Below are 18,645 nucleotides of genomic sequence, written 5' to 3'. Positions count from 1 at the left end.
ATATATATCGCCAACAAAACCCCAGAAGAAGAGATGGTAAAAGACACCCCATTTAAAATAACTTTACAGTATAAGATACCTGAGATTACCTGTCAAACCAGGAAATAACATAATTATACAAATAGATTGAAATATTTGGAGAAATATTTATCATGGGGTAAACTAATCTCTTTATTCCATGCCACCCCAATTCAATTACCAAAACATTATTTTATTGAGTTAGAAAAAAAAATAAGCAAAATTCATTTGGAGAAACAAAAGGTCAAGAATATCAAAGGAACTAATGGGGGAAAAAAGGAAAGGAAGTTTAGCAGTCCCAGATCTTAAACTATAAGGCAGTAATTGTTAAAACTATCTGATACTGGCTAAGAAATAGATCAGTGAAGCAGAGTAGATGTTAAATAGCAATGATTATAATAACCTTGTATTTGATAAATGTAAAGATTTAAGCTTTTGGGATAAGAATTCATTATTTGATGAAAATTATTAGGAACTCTGGAAAGCAGTCTGGCAGAAACAATATCTTATACCATTTACCAAGATAAGGTTAGATATGAAGAGAGATATAAGAAAATTAGAAGAACGTGGAGCATATTTCTTATCAGACTTACGGATAAGAGAAGAATTTATGAATAAGATAGAGGGCATTGTTAGGTTTGATTTCATTAAATTAAAAGTTTTTTTAAAAAACTATAGCTATGATTAGAAGAAAAACAAAGTTGGGACAAATTTTGCATAAACAGCTTTTCAGATAAAGGTCCCATATCTCAAATATATAAAGAACTTTGTCAAATATTACAAGTCATTTCTTAATTGATCAAATGATCAAAAGTTATGGACAGGCACTATTTTGATGAGGAAATCAAAGCTATTTAAAGTCATGAAAAAATGGTCTAAATCATTGATTAGAGAAAGCAAATTTAAACAACTTTGAGGGGCAACTAGGTGGCGTAGTGGATAAGAGCACTGGCCCTGGAATCAGGAGTGCCTGAGTTCAAATCCGACCTCAGACACTTAATAATTACCTAGCTGTGTGGCCTTGGGCAAGCCACTTAACCCCGTTGCCTTGCAAAAAAAAAAACAAAATCCAACTTTGAGGTATCATCTAGTGCCTATTAGATGGAACACTAATTCATTGTTGGAAATGTGAACTGATGCAGCCATTTTGGGGGAGCAATCTGGAATTATCTGGAATTATGCCCAAATAATCAGAAAAATGTCAATCGCTCATGGTTAGGTCGAGCTAATATAATAAAAATGACAAATCTACCCAAATTAAATTACTTATTCAATGCCATACCAAACTACCAAATAACTACTTTACCATGCTAGAAAAAATAGTAACAAAATTCATCTGGAGCAACAAAAGGTCAAGAATAGCAAGGGAGGGGCAGCTAGGTGGTGCAGTGGAAAGAGCACCCGCCATGAAGTCAGGAGTACCTGAGTTCAAATCTGAGCTCAGATACTTAGTAATAACCTAGCTGTGTGGCCTTGGGCAAACCACTTAACCCCATTGCCTTGCAAAAGCCTTAAAAAAAAAAAAAAGAACAGAATAGCAAGGGAACTTATGAAAAAAAAATGTAAAGGAAAGTGGCCTAACTCTACCAGATCTAAAACTACACTATAAAGCAGCAGTCATCAAAACTGCCTGGTATTGATTAAGAAATAGAGTAATGGATCAGTGGATTAGGATAGATTCAAAAGAAACTGCAGTAAATGATTATAGCAATATATTGTTTGATAAACCCAAAGATATCAGCTTCTGGGATAAGAACTCGTTATTTGACAAAAATTGTTGGGAAAACTGGAAAATAATATGGCAAAAACTAGGAATTGATCCACATCCCACATCTTATTTCAAAAGGTCAAAATGGATTTGGATATAAAGAGCAACACCATAGAGAAATTAATAGACTAGGAAATTAATAGATCTATGGAAAGGGGACAAATTTATGACCAAAAAAGAATTAGAGTACATTATAAAATGAAAATGAATGAGTTTGACTATATTAAATTAAAAAGGTTTTGCAATAATAAAATTACTGCTGCCAAAATTAGAAGGAAAGCAGAAAACTGGGAAACAATCTTCAGAGCTAGGAGTTCTAAGAAAGGTCACATTTCTAAAATATATAGGGACCTTATAAGGTCACAAATCATTTACCAATTGATAAATGGTCAAAGGATATGAACAAGCAGTTTTCAAATGAAGAAATTAAAGCTATATATAATCATATAAAAATCATTATTGATTAGAGAAATGCAAATTAAAACAATGAGTTATCATCTCACACCTATCAGTTTGTCCAAGATGAAAAAAGGGAAAATGATCAATTTTGGAGAGATTGTGGGAGCATTGGGACATTGATGTATTGCTGGTGGAGTTATGAACAGATCCAACCATTCTGGAGAACAATATGGAACTATGCCCAAAGAGCAATAAAACTTAATTCCCTTTGATCCAGTGATTCCAATTCTAGGCCTATATGCTGAAGAAATCATAAAAAATGGGAAAAGTCTCACATGTTCCAAAATATTTATAGCAGCTCTTTTTGTTAGTGGCAAAGAATTGGAAATTGAGGGGATGCCCATCAACTGGGGAATAGCTAACAAAGTTATAGTACATGAATACTATGGAATACTTTGTTCTATAAGAACCATAAATGGTTGAACTCTAGAGAAGTATGGAATGAGTTACAGGATCTGATTCTGAGAGAAGGGAGTAGAACCAAGAGAACAATGTACACATTAACAACATTGTGAGATGATCAACCCTAATGGAAGCAGCTCCTCAGCTGTTCAGAGAACTAGGATAATAGTATTAGGCTATGGACAATACTGTCCCCATCCAGAGGAAGAAAAACAAAACAAAACAACAACAAAAAAGAAAAACCAACCTTTCAGAATCTGATGAACATTTTATAAAAATTGCCTCTTATGTATCTCTCTCCCTTAATCGTAATTCCTCATATGGAAAATTATTAAACTATAAACATGTTTATCAAACATATGTTTACATTGCAAACCTAACTGTTCTCTGCTGAGTGGAGAATGGGAAGAGAAGGTGGAAGGAAATTTTGTAACTTAAAAATATACGTGTGCATATGGATGACAATTGATTTTTCTAAAGAAGTAATGAGCTGTTTGGTTTTAGACTTGTTTGAAATAATGAATAATGAAATGGCCAGAAGGAAGAGAACATTTGTACACAGTAGCAGCAATATTGTTCTAAGAACAGCTTTGAACAATTAAGTCATTTTGAGTATCATAAATATTCAAATCAACTACAAAGGACCTATGAGGAAAGATGCTATCTGCATCCAGAGAAAGAATTGATAAACAGATATATATATACCATATGGTTTTACATATGGATACATAATTGTGTCTAATAGAAGCCTTCTCTAAGATGGAGATGGGGTGGGAAGGGAGTGAGAAAAAAAATTAAACATGTCCAGTAAAGAGCAAAAGAAAACTTAGAAGGAAATACAGAAAAGCAAATCTTTGAAACTGATGTGTAGTACTTATTACATAATTTTTTAAAAAGTAAGCAGTATGAAATGGAAATTCATGGTTTCATGTTGAATCTTCAATGTTTTACTGTGTACATGGAAATTTTTTTCTTGGTGTATTTAAGTTCAAAATGAATAAAAAATAAATATCAATCAGTAAATTTATTGACAATAGTCTCTCTAAGCTGCATTCTGAAAATAAATGGGATATTCCCAGTTTTAGCAAATAAATTTTTTATTCTGAATGTGCTTAGTTTACCCAAAAACTACAATATTCAGAGAAGTATCTGCTATCTTCTTTGGTTCCACAGATTTTCTAGATTCTGTTACATTGTCTTCTAATCAGTGCTGAGAGAAGTCTAGATTTATCTTTTTAACCTCACAGTTAAATTTAATGAAATTCTTTCCATGAGAAGTCTCCTTCACAGAGGAAAAATAAAACAGTAAACTCTTTTTTAAAAAAAAAAAAAAGCAAAGCAACAGGGTAAGTATAATTCCAATAATTATAAATTATTGTAAAGTAAAATTCCAATAATAAGGCAATTTGCTGATAGGTTATTTGCATCACAAATGTAGAATTACTTTGGAGTACATATAGTTTTTTTCATGCAATTATGTTAAACATTTCCATAGTAGTCATATTGTAAAAGGAAGATCTTAACAAAAGGGAAAAAACTATAAGAAAGAAAAAAAAAATTTTTAAAGTGAAAATAGCATGCTTTGGTCTACACTCAGACTCTATAAATCTTTTTCTGGATGTGAATGGCATTTTCCATCACAAGTCTTTTAAAATTGTTTTTCATCATTGCACTGTTGAGAAGAGCCAAGTCTGTCATAATTGATCATCACATGATGTTGCTGTTAAGGTGCTGTCCTGCTCCTGCTCACTTCACTCAGCATCATCATTTCATGTAATTCTTTTCAGGTTTTTCTGAAATCTACCTGGTCATTATTTATTACAGAACAACAATATTATATTACAACTACATACCACAGTTTGTTCAGTCATTCCCTAATTGATTTGCATTCCTTCAATTTCCAATTTTTTGCCACTACAAAAAGCTGCTATAAATATTTCCATATATGTGAGTTTTTTATCCTCTTAGCACTCAAACATCTTTAGGGCCTCTTCCCCTCTCTTTGTCTGTATTTCTCGGTGGAATAATATTATTTCTTCCTTAAATAACATTTATTGATATCCTTTGTTTTACATCCTCTACCTTTCTCACTATAACTTCTCCCTAATATCTTCCAGAGATAAGTTTAGAAAACTTACCAATATATCAAAAAGTTAACATTATATGTACTATTCCCCACTTTAATTCTTCAGTGCTGTTCTCATTCTTATGACTTTTTAAATCACAGTAATGTTTAATTGTTTCTCATAAAGTTGTTTAGCCGTTCCTCAATCGATGGATGTCACTTTTGTTGCCAGGTCTTTGCTATCAGGTCTCTTTCTCTAATCCTGTGTTCCAGCTCCAACCATTTTTTTTTTTTTTGGCTTATGTCAAAATCTTCACAGAGTTCAAACGAAATCTCATAATTATTTATAGCAAGAACTCATGTTCTTAGAATTCTCAGTAAGGTCTAGGTCATTCCTCCAGCCTTTGGGGGAAGCAGAATCTGTCCCAGAAAGGACTAACAACTGTATTAGGAGATATTGGGTTCCCCTTTCCCCACTAATTCATATCTCCAAACTGATTTTTCTGGCTGGGGACTTTTTGAAAGACTCTTCCATGTATTTTCCATCCCACCCCCATTCTCTTGATTGAAGTGTCCAGAACATGGTCCTGCCATGGCTGCCATCTGATTCTGTTTTCCCCCACTCTTTCAATAGAATTTTGCCTCATATATTACAGAAAACATTGAAGCTACTCTCCATGAGTTCCCTTTTCTCTCTTCTTCTTCTTTCCTATCACTCATATGTCTTCACTATTTCCTTTACCCTGGTCTTGCAAGGGGGTGATCTTACCCCTATCTGCCCAGATGATCCTGTTCATCTCATCCCCACCATCAGATTGCCCCCTTCTGTTATCTCCACTTTTTTTTTTTAGGATTTTTTTTTGCAAGGCAAATGAGGTTAAATGGCTTGCCCAAGGCCACACAGCTAGGTAATTATTAAGTGTCTGAGACCAGATTTGAACCCAGGTTACTCCTGACTCCAGGGCCAGTGCTTTATCCACTGAGCCACCTAGCCGCCCCCCATCTCCACTTTTTCACTTGCTTTCCATTTTCTCCCTGTCTACTTGCTATTTCCCTAATGCCTATGAATATGCCTATGTTTTTTCCATCCTTGAAAAACCTTCACTGGATCCATACATCCCCACTATCATCCTATGTGACTAAATAAAAAGGCCACCTACAATAAGTCGCCTCTATTTTTTCTCTATCTTCTTAACTCTTTACAAATCTGGCTCTTGATCTCATCATTCCATTGAAACTGTTCACCCCAATGTAGATGTCTCCCAATGCAGATGTCATCTTGGACTCCTTCTCACCCCTTTGCTTTTCTGAGTGTTGGAGATATTAGTAATAGTGAGTGAAGTTTCACCTGATATAGGGAACTCTCAGGAGAAAAAAAAATTTCCTCTGCCAATCAAAGTCCTAACCTTTCCTGAAATTTATTTAGTCTTTCTAGTTACCTGAATAATTTAATCCTTTACCTGGAGTCACACAACCAGTATATATCAGAGGTATGATTTGAACTCAGATGTTCTGGGTCAATTCTTTATTCACTACTCCGTTTAGTAAAACTAACAATAAGTAAAAATTTGATTCCTAAATAAGACTATGTATGGACTGTAGCATTTCCTTTATGATTCCCCATCATGCAAGGAGTACACGATCCATTAACATTGGTTTTTTAAATAATCTGTCCTGATGTCTTCTCTCACACAATTTATAATTCAAATGGATAAAGGAATAGCTCAGCATTCTGATTTCCTTTGCATAATGCTGATACAGTTGATGTATCAAATTTTGCTGAACATATCTAAGTAATATTTTTTTAGGTTTTTGCAAGGCAAATGGGGTTAAGTGACTTGCTCAAGACCACACAGCTAGGTAATTATTAAGTGTCTAAGGTTGGATTTGAACTCAGGTACTCCTGACTCCAGGGCCTGTGCTCTATCCACTGTGCCACCTAGCTGCCCCCTATGTAATATTTTTTAAGCCTTAATAGCTTAGACAGTAATGTTTGGGGGCAGCTAAGTGGAGAAGTGCCTAGAGCGCTGGTCCTGGAATCATAAAGGTCCTGAGTTCAAATCAGATCTCAAACACTTAATGATTACCTAGTTGTGCGCAGCTCACTTAACCCCACTGCCTTGCAAAAAAATAATGTTTTACTATGAAAGCAAATTGCTATTAATATTATTACTTAATAGTATTAAGTATTAATTTTTTAATTAACGATTTTTTTTGTTTTACAATTTTCTCCCAATCTTACTTCCTTCCCTACCCCCCACAGAAAGCAATCTGCCAGTCTTTACATTGTTTCCATGTTGTACGTTGATCCAAATTGAGTGTGATGAGAGAGAAATCATATCCTTAAGTATTAATTTAAAAATTATTACTTTAAAAGCATTTTTTAAACTTTAATAGCTCAAAACTTCATTAGGTAGGACATTTAGACATTTTGTAAATAAAGGAGAAGAAAAATAAAATTATCAGTATTTTTAAAACATTGATTCTTTTCCCTTCTCGGTGGTCAAAAGCTCTCCCAGAATTTTGGAGCGGTGGGCGGGGAGCCTGCAGGCTAAGCGGCCAAGCGCGTAGGCCACGTGCGCTCGGGCCACGTGCGGCCGGGCCACGTGCGCCCTGCGGCGGGCGGGGCGAGCGGCCCGTGGAGAAGCGCGGCGTCGAGGCGTGAGTCGCGCTTCTGTGACGCACTTTCCTCGCGTCGCTGGAGAAAGGGGAAGCGAAGGCGGAGGAGGAGCAGAGAGGAGCCAAGGTGTCTCCGCGCCTCTGCGCTTGTCTCTGGGAAGCAACCTTCTCCCGCCCCTCCTCCGCCATGGCCTCGGAGGGGAAGAGGGAGCCCAGCAGCGAGGTAAGGGCGGCAGGGAGGGCATTCGTGTGCCCGTTGGCCCCGGGAGACCGGACCCCTCCCCCACCCCGAGAGCTGCGGCTCCGCGGGTTTGGATCCGTTTGTGACGGCCCCGAAACCTCCTCCTGCCCACCTCGCCGGGGCTGCCCGGGGGGAGACAGGACGAAGCCGGCCGCTCCTCAGCCCAGATCCCTCGAGGCCGGGCCTGCAAGGCTGCGGGGCTGACGCCGGTCCGCCCCCTCCCGGCTCTCCGGCCAGGCACCGGGTGTCCGCGGCGGCCCCGGCCTTTGACCTGGGCCTGGAGGTGGACATCGGCCGCGCTCTGTCGGTCCACGCGGCATTATTCGTTTATTTGTCTTTGGTCTCCGCTCATTTAAAGACAAAAACTTCTGAAGGAATCGGGGCTTAGTCATCCAAGGGGACCACCAGCCCTTTTAATAAAATATTATATTTCCGACTGATAAATATATAAATCAGTGACGTATATAAGTATTCTTGTCATCCTCTGTTTTTATTCTGAGACAGGGATGATAATGGTAAATGCTATTTGTTCCATACATACACATACATATATACACATATATCTATACATGGATAAGTGCCTGAGGTCAGGGAGATTTCTCACTTTGAACTGCCTTGGTTTTTTTATTTTTAGTTTTTGCAAGGCTTGCCCAAGGCCACACAGCTAGGTAATTATTAAGTGTCTGAGATCAGATTTGAACTCAGGGAATCCTAACTCCAGGGCCGGTGCTCTGTACACTGCACCATCTAGCCGCCCCTGCCTTGGCTTTTGAGAAAAACAAAAACAAACGACTTTTCCAGCATTGGCGTTGTTTTAATCCTTCCAGAGGGAAAAGGAATCGCTGTGCTTCGCTTAGGAAGCCCTAAGTTCAAATGCTGCCCCTGTATGCTAGCCGCGTTAACCTTGGACAAATCATTTCACCTTCCGTTGCCTGCCACCTGTAAACTGCAGGAAAGGCGACAACCTACATTGGGTAGATGGAGTTTACTCATTAGGGGAAATGAAATCAGACATTTAATAAGAATGAACTAAATTCTACAAGGGTTTAGAACAAAGTCATTAATTTATAAAAATGCCTTAAAGCTTTCTTTTTTTGCCTTTAAAAATATACTTGAGATTGATTGAAACCACTAGATGGAGCCCTGAGTTTTGTATTTTGTTGTTTTTTTGTTGGGGGGTTGACTTGGCTTAACTGAAAACTGAGTAAATTGATTAAAATGTTTTCTTGACGTAATATTTATAAGTCAGCAACAGCAGTTGTTGAAAAAATTCTTGAAACAAGGGAATAAAAAAACCAATGCTAGAAGTTGTACTGTTGATGGATAATTATGTAGACCATTATACTGGAATGTGAATTTTAATGGAACAAATGTGTTCAGATTTAAGGGGAAAATGGGAACGAACATAGAGTTCTCATAAAGAATGCCACTAATATTCAGCAGATTCTGTGATCATTTATTAAAGGACAGAAAGCAGTTAACATTTTGGTTTTGGATGCCCTTTTGGTCTTTACCCCTACTCTCCCTTTACCTTCTTGAGAATATTTTCAGCATATTTTTAATGATAAAATTTTGCATGTATTGAGTGCATTTCTATTAATTTGTCATATGTACCTGTTAATTTCAAGAGCAAATTATCATTCCTTCTTAAGTCATTCTGTAAAACCAAAAATGAGAGCTATGTCTTTTCCTAAAAATGAAACCAAGTCATAGCAGAATGAAAGCTTAATATAGGTCTTTTAAGTTGCATTTCCTTGATTCCTACATCTCCCACTTAACTGAATCATAGGTAAAATATTAACCCTTTTAAAACCTCTTTCCCATGAACTCTTAACTGATACTAATATTTTAAAACTACTTAATAAAAAAAATAGAGGAAAAACCTTGGTCAATAATATGTTTTAATTGTTTCAGAAATAAGACATAATTTCTTTTTCTTAATATTAGTGAGCAGCAATGGTACCCTTGTGGTGTTTGATCTATTTGAGGGTTTTTTTTTTGTATGTGTGTTTTTTCAGTTGATTTCAGAATGCATGTAGCCAAAACCCCCTTTTTTTCCTCAGGGCAGCATCAAGTTATCAGCAGATGTCAAACCGTTTGTCCCAAAATATGCTGTGCTTAATGTGGCATGGTCAGACTCCTCAGACGCATGTGTCTTCCCTAACTTCGCAACTACATGCTATCCATTTGTTCAGGAACTACCTGTGACTGAGTATGTATCTTTCTAAATGTCATGCCTTATAGAAGGAATTTTATGTCTTAACTTCTTGACTTTTATTAAGTTTCCAAATTTGTTACAGATAATTTAGTGGCAGACTTTGTTGTGAGGGTAGATTAGAAACCAGTCTGGAGTTTATTATAATAAGGTGGTGTTGTCTGTGGTGTGATGTTACAATCTTAGTCTCCAAAGGAGCCTCAGTTGTGTATTTTGTTTCGCTAGTGAGCTGTGGTTTTACCACAGCTGAGAAAGAAGGCAAGCAGAAGAAACTTTTGAGACTAGCTAATTCTTGGGTGATTTGATTATAGATTGACTTAATTCTGCATAGTATTTAAAAGTGATCATACATAATGGAAAGATGTATGGTTTCATGGGATGTTGAAGGACCTCAAAGTATTTTCATCATTTATTTTCACATTTGGTTATGCTAAGTAGTTTTTGTTTAGTATTTTCACTGAAACCTAGTTGTATAATAATTTAACACTAACTTCTTGTTTTAGATTTCATTCGTGAAGGAGATGTTCTATTTTAAAGTTTAATTCAGTAGATATTGGTTTTAGATGCCCTTTTAATCTTTACTCCTACTCTCTCTTTACCTTCCTGAAAATTTTCTTATCTTACAGGAATCAGAAAAATAATTTATTTTCACTTAAATTTCCTCATCTTTCAAATGGTTTGATTAATTAAGACCCAATACATTTATTATCCTAAGGTCATACATCGTTTGTGCATAAGCTGAAATTATCCTGCATGATTTGGGGCAAGTTATTTAACCTCCTAGGTTTTTTGGTTTTTCTTCTAGGAGAATTAGGTTAATGTATTTCCAAGATTTGGGAATTTTTGTCAGTTCAAATTATTCCCTAGTTTAAAAAGAGTATTTCATTCTTGAAGGTCAGAATACATTATAAATAATATTCTCATTGATTAATAGAGTTGACCTCAAAAGACCACAAATTAGTGTAGCTATATTAGTGTAACTATAGAACTTAATTTTTTCTATTGTGAGAATTGGGAGTGTGGCAGCTTTTCTGGGAGCCTCTGGAAAGAACTCTCTCCCAGTCAAATGGAAGCTGTAGTGAGTTGTTTGTTGGGGGATTACCAATAATTGCCAGTACAAATTTTGAAAATTTTTGCATTGTTAAACCATAATGCATATTTTGATATTAAAATATTTTGTTTATAGTTACACAAATTTAGAATGGATAGAAAAGAAGCTACAAACCCATTTAAAAACTTAATAAGCTAGCATGCATATACAACTGTAGTCACTCAATCTGTAGCACTTAAATTCCATAAAATAAGTACCAGTCCCTCTTAATGCTAGATTTACAAGGCTGTGATCTGGCTCAGTTAAAATATGACTCATTCCATGTGTGTTGCACTGCTCCATTGTGAACCTGTATGATCTATTAGTCATTTTCCTCTATCTACTTTGGTGATTACTTTTTATCTTAAAAATACAGCACTTCAGAATTTATATATTATTTAAAATTTTCCTTTCATTTAAGGTCCAGTTTGAATATGTCATTGTGGTAAAGAGGTATTCCATAAGTGTCAAAAACTATGCACCATCTCTGACTTAAAGCTGTGAAGTCTGTGAGTGCTTCTCTTAAATGTTCTAAGTCTAGCATAGCCAAGTTTGGAGAGGTTATTACTAGATTGACTACAGGATGAAAGATTTTCCCACTTCAGCATTTCTTGAAGACCATCTATGAGATTGTAAAGGGATTGTGATCTATGCCAGTGAAGGAAATACCAGCACCAACAAAATCAGTTTTGAAATACGGGCATAAGAACTTTGTATTTGATGATTTGCAGCTAAAAGAAAAGAGTTGATAACATTTAATAATAAATAGTATTTAAAACTGTATCTTTGCCAGATTACCTTTGAAGAAATTGAAGCCATTTTTGTATATAGTTATTGGGGAGTTTGGTGTTGGACTGGTTTCAGTTTAAGTTAGTGTGGGAACCATTAGTACAGAAACCTGAGGAAGTGTGTGTGTGTGTGTATGTATTGAGGCTGCTATGTGAGTTATCTTGGAGGAGGGAAACATTTACTTAAAGCATAGTATTCAACAGAGTATCTAAATCTGAAAAATCAGTTAGATGGGACCATAGGTGGGCCACAGTGAACTTGAGCACTATTTTCTCCGTATTCATTTTACCTTTTATTAGTTCAAGATCTCTTTGTCTTTATCTGTGTCTGTATGTCTTTCTCAAATTAATTAACAAAAGAAAGATTTTGGGAAAGACAATTTTACTTAACAAAAAAGCAATAATACATCCAAGGAAAGAGTTGAAAGGGAACCTTGCCTCCTCTGTTTCCACTTCCTGCTCCATCTGTGAACATGGGGCAGGGTGAGGAACTTTTTTTCTGCCAAGGGTCATTTGAGTATTTATAATATCATTTACAGGCTATATTTGGTCAAACATTTAATTCTCTCCTAAAAAGCTTCTAGATTTATTGAATTTTGAGTGCCAGCAGCTTCCAACCCCCAGGTTGCCTTGACCATGCCACACAATACAGTCTGCAGGTCCTGGGTTCCCTCTCTTGGACTTAGGGGAACCAACACCAGTGCTTTGAAGAATGCTTCATTGCATTCAAATATGTCCTTAATTCCATCAGTGATTTGAGCGCAACAATTATGTCAACCATTGTGTGGGACTACAAAGATGATCATTAGTATGCCTTCCCTTGTATTTTATCATTGAGATTGACTTCTACTTGAACAATATGTAACTATTAAAATCCATTGTGTCTGCATGAAGTCATTTTCCATGGGCTAGGTCATGGAAATTTCTCAAGATAGGAAAGACATTTCTGAGAAATAGGCCTTTCAGTCTTTGCTTGAAGACTTCCAGTGATGGGGAACCTATCTTGAGAAAACCAATTGCTAGGAAGTTTTTGCTTTCATTAAACTTAGATTTGTTTCAGAATCATTCCATTTCTTCTAGTTCTTTATGTGATCAAGTAAAACAAGTTTAATCTCTCTCTCTTTCATAGAACAGTCTTTCATATACTTTGATATATTTGTCATAACAAAAATCTTTTTTGGCTTCTGGCATTTATCCTGTGTATTAACTGGCCATCCCAGCTTTTTTGTAATTTTCTAATTTAAAGAGTTTATTGTAAAGTCATTATCCAAGTCATGGTTAAAATTCTGAAAAATATAGGACCAATAAAAGGTTGATCTTGAATGGTCAGTAATTACTGTCTGACTTACTTCCTTTCTGAATATTTATAAACCTTTAAAATTATCCTTTTCAATCTTCATAGCTTAAACCATTTATTTAAAATTTTATTTTTTTTTTGCATCCTTTCATCTTCATCTTTCAACTTAATCCATTCCAGGCCCTGATCAATATGATTTTAATTTATTTTATTTTTTTTTTACTAAACTGAGTATAACATGCAGTTAATATAAGCATTAATGTAGCTGTCCTCATCCTCAACGTAGTATGAGAATGATTTCTACTTCAGCATTGTTGAGGATAGAGTTGCAGCAAGACACTTAAGTAGAAATATTGTTATGCAGTTTAGGTATGGACTTTGATTTTGAGATTGAAATAATTTGAAAGGATGATGTCTGTTAGAAAAAGAGAACTTCGGGATATGTTGAGGCATCAAAATATGGGAAGGTTTTCAGAGTAAAATTTTCATAGTTTGGTCTTGAGAGGGACTGGGGTTTGAAGAAATTGGGAATGGAAGTCAGATTTTCAGGAAGGCAGTTATGAACTTTTGAAGGTTGTGGAGAACTGTGTTTAAAAGCAGAAACTAGGTTGCCTCTAGAAGAACAAGATAGTATTTGTGAGCATAACTGGGTTTTTTTATTCCTTCCAAAATCTGTTAGGTATTTTTGATTTTAGAGAATGTACTGTGGTTGTGACTAGGATCTCTTTGTTCTTTCATCTTTTTCTCACCCTCCGACTACCCTATTCTTGTCAGAACTCTTTTTAAAAACTTAATAACATTCACTAAATCTAAACCAGAGCCTACAAAAATGCAAGAATTCGGTACAGGAATGAATTTGGGAAGTATGGAATGACTATGACATCTTTATTTTTTTCCTAGACATAGAACACTTTTTGATAGGTGATTTGATATGAGGACCTTATTAGTTACTAGTTTGGGTAGGAAAGAGATTGAATTGTAAAAGAAGTGGACCTTACTGTTAAAGAGTGTTTTAAAGTGCATTAAATAGAGTTTTGATGAAGATCTAATTAAGCAAATGACATATAGCAACATATGATTAAGTGCCAAAATGAAATAATTTTTGTTAATTCATTTTAGAAAGACTCAGTGTCAGCTCTCTTCTTTCTCTGTTGCTTGTAAACTTTTCTAGTATGTAACCATGTATTTATAATGGTAGGATAATACTACCAAAAAATAACTTGTAGAGTTTTTTGAATTTTATATTGGGATTTTTAACTTGGGTTTCTAATTATTTCCTGGCCAGTGGTAATATTATTTTTTTGATTTGTTGTAAGAAATCCTCTGCTGCAGTAAACTCAATTTAATTTTTTTAATTCCTTTCTATATAATTAACATTTCTATAAAGAAATATTATAATTTGGGGATCTAAATAATATTTTTACCTAGCTGCTTTCCCGATTTAGTTTACTTGATTATTCTACTATGACTGTAGACTTATTCTGGTAAATTTGTTTTAGAACTAAAAGGTAGGTATTGATGTATAAATTGAAGTTGCAATTTAGTCTTTCATCTTGAAACAAAATGGCATCCAGGGAAAATTTTCAAGAATCTTCTTCTATAATTTTTAATGGCTTTCAGTGAAATACCTGTAAGATACTAGAATGTGTATAGAGTATGTCCTGAGTGAAGATTAGTCAAACTGTCTTAAAACAAAGTGTTAATGTTTCATTGGGCAAAAATAGCCACATTACATGCTGCTTGGTTTTGTTTTGTTTCTGTAATGATTACAGTTTGCAGTTCACAAACTATAAGTATAGTTTAATATAGAGTTGTGCAGGAGGGAGTCATGTGAAGAAGTGTGTAATTTAGAACATTAAAGTTTTTCGTATTTACTACTTAAGAAAAAAAACCTAGAGAACCATTAAGTTTAGATAGATAATTTGGAGAGTCTGTGGTAGATAGTTATTGGTTATTTATTGCACTTTTGATTTTCTCCCATCTTCTTGGAGGCTTAGGGTTAGGAGGCAAAGATGGAACTTCAAAACTTCTCCCATACTCAGTATAAGATACGTGGACATTTTCCTGGCTAAAGCAGAATTTATTAAGGCAAAATGATGTTTTTGAGACAACTATGATTCTGATGAAATTGTATGATGATGATATAGCAATCCTGTACAAATATGGTCTTTTAAAAATGGGATTATTTAATATACTTTTATTTAGTGGGGGGGGTTAATTTCATAATTTTTTAGAATCTATGAAGGATTGTATTATTTATTAAGATTGCTTGCTCTTTCTCAAATTATTCCCAGAACAGATTTGTCTTCTAAAATTACATAATGTCTGAAGAGAATTGTGAGTTAAGTAAATTTTTTTGTCAAGTGAATTTGAAAGAAAAACTTTGATCATAGGAAAATGTTACATATGTGAAATTTATATAGTATTTACAGAAAAAAGATTCTTTGCAAAATAAATACTAAAAGGTTTATAAAGCAATTAACTGTTGCTAGGTGTATTTAACTGTTAGAATTTAAATTCTATAGATTTCAGAAATCTAGAACTCTTAAAAGGGTCATAACTATTACTTATTTATTAAATACTAATCTCTGCTTGCTTTGTTATGTAAAATCTTCAATTAAAGTATACAATTTTTATTCAGACAGAAGGCTTATTCCGAAGATGTCTCTCTTGGATCTTCTTCACCTTTCTCATCTCAGTATTCATCTCCTGATATTGCTGTTGATCACCAGTGCACCTCTTCTCACTCAACTGTATCTACACAAAGTGTTTGTTCAGTATCTGACTCACAGTATGATTATAACCACCCTAAATGTTATAGTAATGTGCGAATAGTTAAATCCAGAAATGAACAAATTTGTTCTCTCCCACAAGAAACTAAGAGCCTGTTTAAGGTTAGTAGAGGTTGTATTTTTATTATGTTTATTTAGTTAGTAATTAAATATTTGTAACTAATAAGCCGGTAAGTATTATAATATGTGCATTGTTTATTCCTTTTGTTGAATTTTTAAGATTGGTTGGGCATTAGGTTGATCTTTAATACTCTTTAAAAACTATTTGATCTTTTAAAATGACTTTTCTTTTATAGGAGCATTTTTCTTATTTCCTGTCACTTTAATCTTTTCTGCAGAAAAGAACATGTGATGATCAAAAATTAAATAATAAAGGGACTGAAGGAAATTCATCCTCTGATATAAAACCAACAAAAGATTCTCATCAGATTTCTACACACCCTGAAAGAGGTTCAAAATCAGGTAAAAAGTAATTAGCTCTGGGTCAATCAACATTAACCCAAAATACAAGCAGTAGAATGGCAAAGGGTAGATACTGCTTTCTGGCCTTAACAGGCCATCTGACCTAGGCTAATGGCAGAATGACAGAATAAGTTGTGGTATGTGATTATGGTGGCAGATTGTTGTTCTATTTAAAAACTGATGATAATGAGCCAGGGTGCTTCCAGAAAAACCTGGAAAGATTTATATGAATTGATGCAAAGTGAGGTGAGCAAAACAGGAGAACATTGTACAAAGTAACAGCAATATTGTCAGAAAATCAATTTATTAAGATTGCTAATAAAATTTATTAATTTTATTAATTACTTTGCTATTTTGATCAATACAATGATTCAGAACGATTCTGAAGGAGGTTAAGATGAAAAATGTTGTCCACCTCCAGAGAAAGAATTGATAAGTCTAAATGCAAATTGAAGCCTACTTTTTCTTGTGGGTTTTTTTGGGGGGGGGGCACAATATGGCTAATATGGAATATGTTATGCCTGACTGCACATGTATAATCTATATCAGATTTGTCTTCTGTTGAAAGGGAGAGAATTTGGAACTTAAAAATTTTTTTAAATGAATGTTAAACATCATTTTTACATGAAATTGAAAAAATAAAATATAAAAATTTTCACCTCTCCCAAGTAACTACCATTTATATAGAATGCTATATAAATCTTTGCAAAGTACTTCACATATATTATCTTATTTGATTCTCATAAAAATGTGTGGTAGGTGCTCTTACTATCCCTAGTTTACAGAGGAGGAAACAAGAGTCTTAGAGTGATAAGTGATTTGCCCAGGGTCACACAGTAACTAATCTTATGGCAATATTCAAACTCTGTTCTTTCAAACTTCATGTTTCAGCACTAGCCATTGTGCAGCCATGTAATTGAGAAAAATGGAAAACAGCATATGGCCATCGATATGGAGTCTTTGAATATCACACTAAGTTTTTTGGGGCAATAATGACTTTTAGTTTAGTCATTCATTCACGAATTTCAAATTATTGTACCATTGTTTAGCTGATATCTTTTCCATGTTTTTTCAGCTGTTATGTATGCTGAAATCCAGAGATAAGCAATATCTCCAGTATTCCAGTGATCTTTCAAGCAGTAAAATGATAAGTGTATTAGAACATGTATTTATAATTGAGATAAGGCCTAGTTTCAAATCTCCTTACCTTTCTCCATGATCAGTGAGTTATTTCCTCTCTCTGGGATTCACTTTTGTCAACTGTGAAATGAGTTGATTGTATTAGGTGAACACTAAAGTCTTTTTTCAGCTCTTTATCAGTTTCTTGATTGAGGATTGCAAAGAAGCTAGGTTGTTTCTTAATTTCTCTTAACTGATTTTGGGTTTTAGCCTCCTATTAGGCATTTTTGTCCTTCTTTTCCAATCCAAAGATCACATTCCCAGAAAAAAGAAACCATTTATCCTTTGTGCCCTAGACATTAATGGTCCATTTTTTAATCTTTATTTTATTTTATTTTATTCCTCCCCTTCCCCCACATGCAAAAAAGCAAGTTTCAGCATTCACTTCCAAAACCTTGAATTCCAAATTCTTTCCCTTCTTCCCACTCCACTCCCCCTCATTAAGAAAGCAAGCTACTTGGTATAGGTTAAAAATTTATATTAGTGAAAAAATCATGTTGTAAAAGTAGTCATGTTGTAAAGGTAAACATAATTTCCCCTCCCCCCCAAAAGATACCTCAAGAAAAAATAAAGTTAAAAAAAAAGTATGCTTCAGTCAGTATTCAGATACCATCAACTCTGTCTTTGGGATGGATAATATTCTTTATCATAAGTCAGAGTTCTCTTGGGTACACAGCATCATTCATAGCTGATCATCTTAAAATATTGCTGTTACTTTGTATATAGTACATTTCCCATTACATACTCATGTAAGTTTTTTACTGAGAGCATCCTGTTCATATTGCATAACAGAGCAGCATTTCATCTCAGTTACACACTGTACTTTATTCAGTCATTCCCTACCACCAAAAAAGAGCTGCTTCATGTCTTCTGGAATATAAACCTAGTAGACCAAAGCGTAGGCATTGTTTTATCTCTTTGAGCATAGTTCCCAATTGCTCTACAGAATTCTATATAGACATTAATGTTCTAACCCCTTTTTGGGTTTTAAAAAATATAACCTTTTTGTTGTCTTTACCATTCTTTCTGAGCTTTGGCACTTTTTAGACAACTTAGTCTATTCTCCCTAATCAGAATTTTTCTGTTTCCTGCATTAAGAATTTCATTCTTGAGAACTTTTCTTCTGACTGGACTTCCCCTTGAACTTTAGGCTAGAGGATCCTCCTCTGTTTGAAATATCTCAATATTGAAGGTATATGCCAGACTATAACCATATTTCTATTGTATCACAAATTTTAAAGTGATGTGGC

The 18,645-nt window shown here is 34.7% G+C and overlaps 1 protein-coding gene across 3 annotated transcripts in view; it reads left to right on the top strand.

Moving 5' to 3' along the window:
• Nucleotides 1–7,429: 7,429 nt before the first annotated feature.
• The window catches only part of LOC141501314 (selenocysteine insertion sequence-binding protein 2-like), a 77,277-nt gene continuing 66,061 nt past the window's right edge, over nucleotides 7,430–18,645 (top strand). For all 3 annotated transcript variants that reach the window (XM_074205198.1, XM_074205199.1, XM_074205200.1), the window contains exons 1-4: nucleotides 7,430–7,554; nucleotides 9,636–9,784; nucleotides 15,604–15,856; nucleotides 16,093–16,216. In XM_074205198.1, the coding sequence (XP_074061299.1) occupies nucleotides 7,519–7,554; nucleotides 9,636–9,784; nucleotides 15,604–15,856; nucleotides 16,093–16,216 (562 nt within the window). In that variant the 5' untranslated portion in view covers nucleotides 7,430–7,518. The remainder of the gene's footprint in view (nucleotides 7,555–9,635; nucleotides 9,785–15,603; nucleotides 15,857–16,092; nucleotides 16,217–18,645) is intronic.

Source organism: Macrotis lagotis, chromosome X (genome assembly GCF_037893015.1).
Source record: "Macrotis lagotis isolate mMagLag1 chromosome X, bilby.v1.9.chrom.fasta, whole genome shotgun sequence".
In the NCBI taxonomy this organism is placed as follows: Eukaryota; Metazoa; Chordata; class Mammalia; order Peramelemorphia; family Peramelidae; genus Macrotis; species Macrotis lagotis.
The sequence above is the reverse complement of the archived record's forward strand: the minus strand, read 5'-3'. Positions and strand labels throughout refer to the sequence as shown.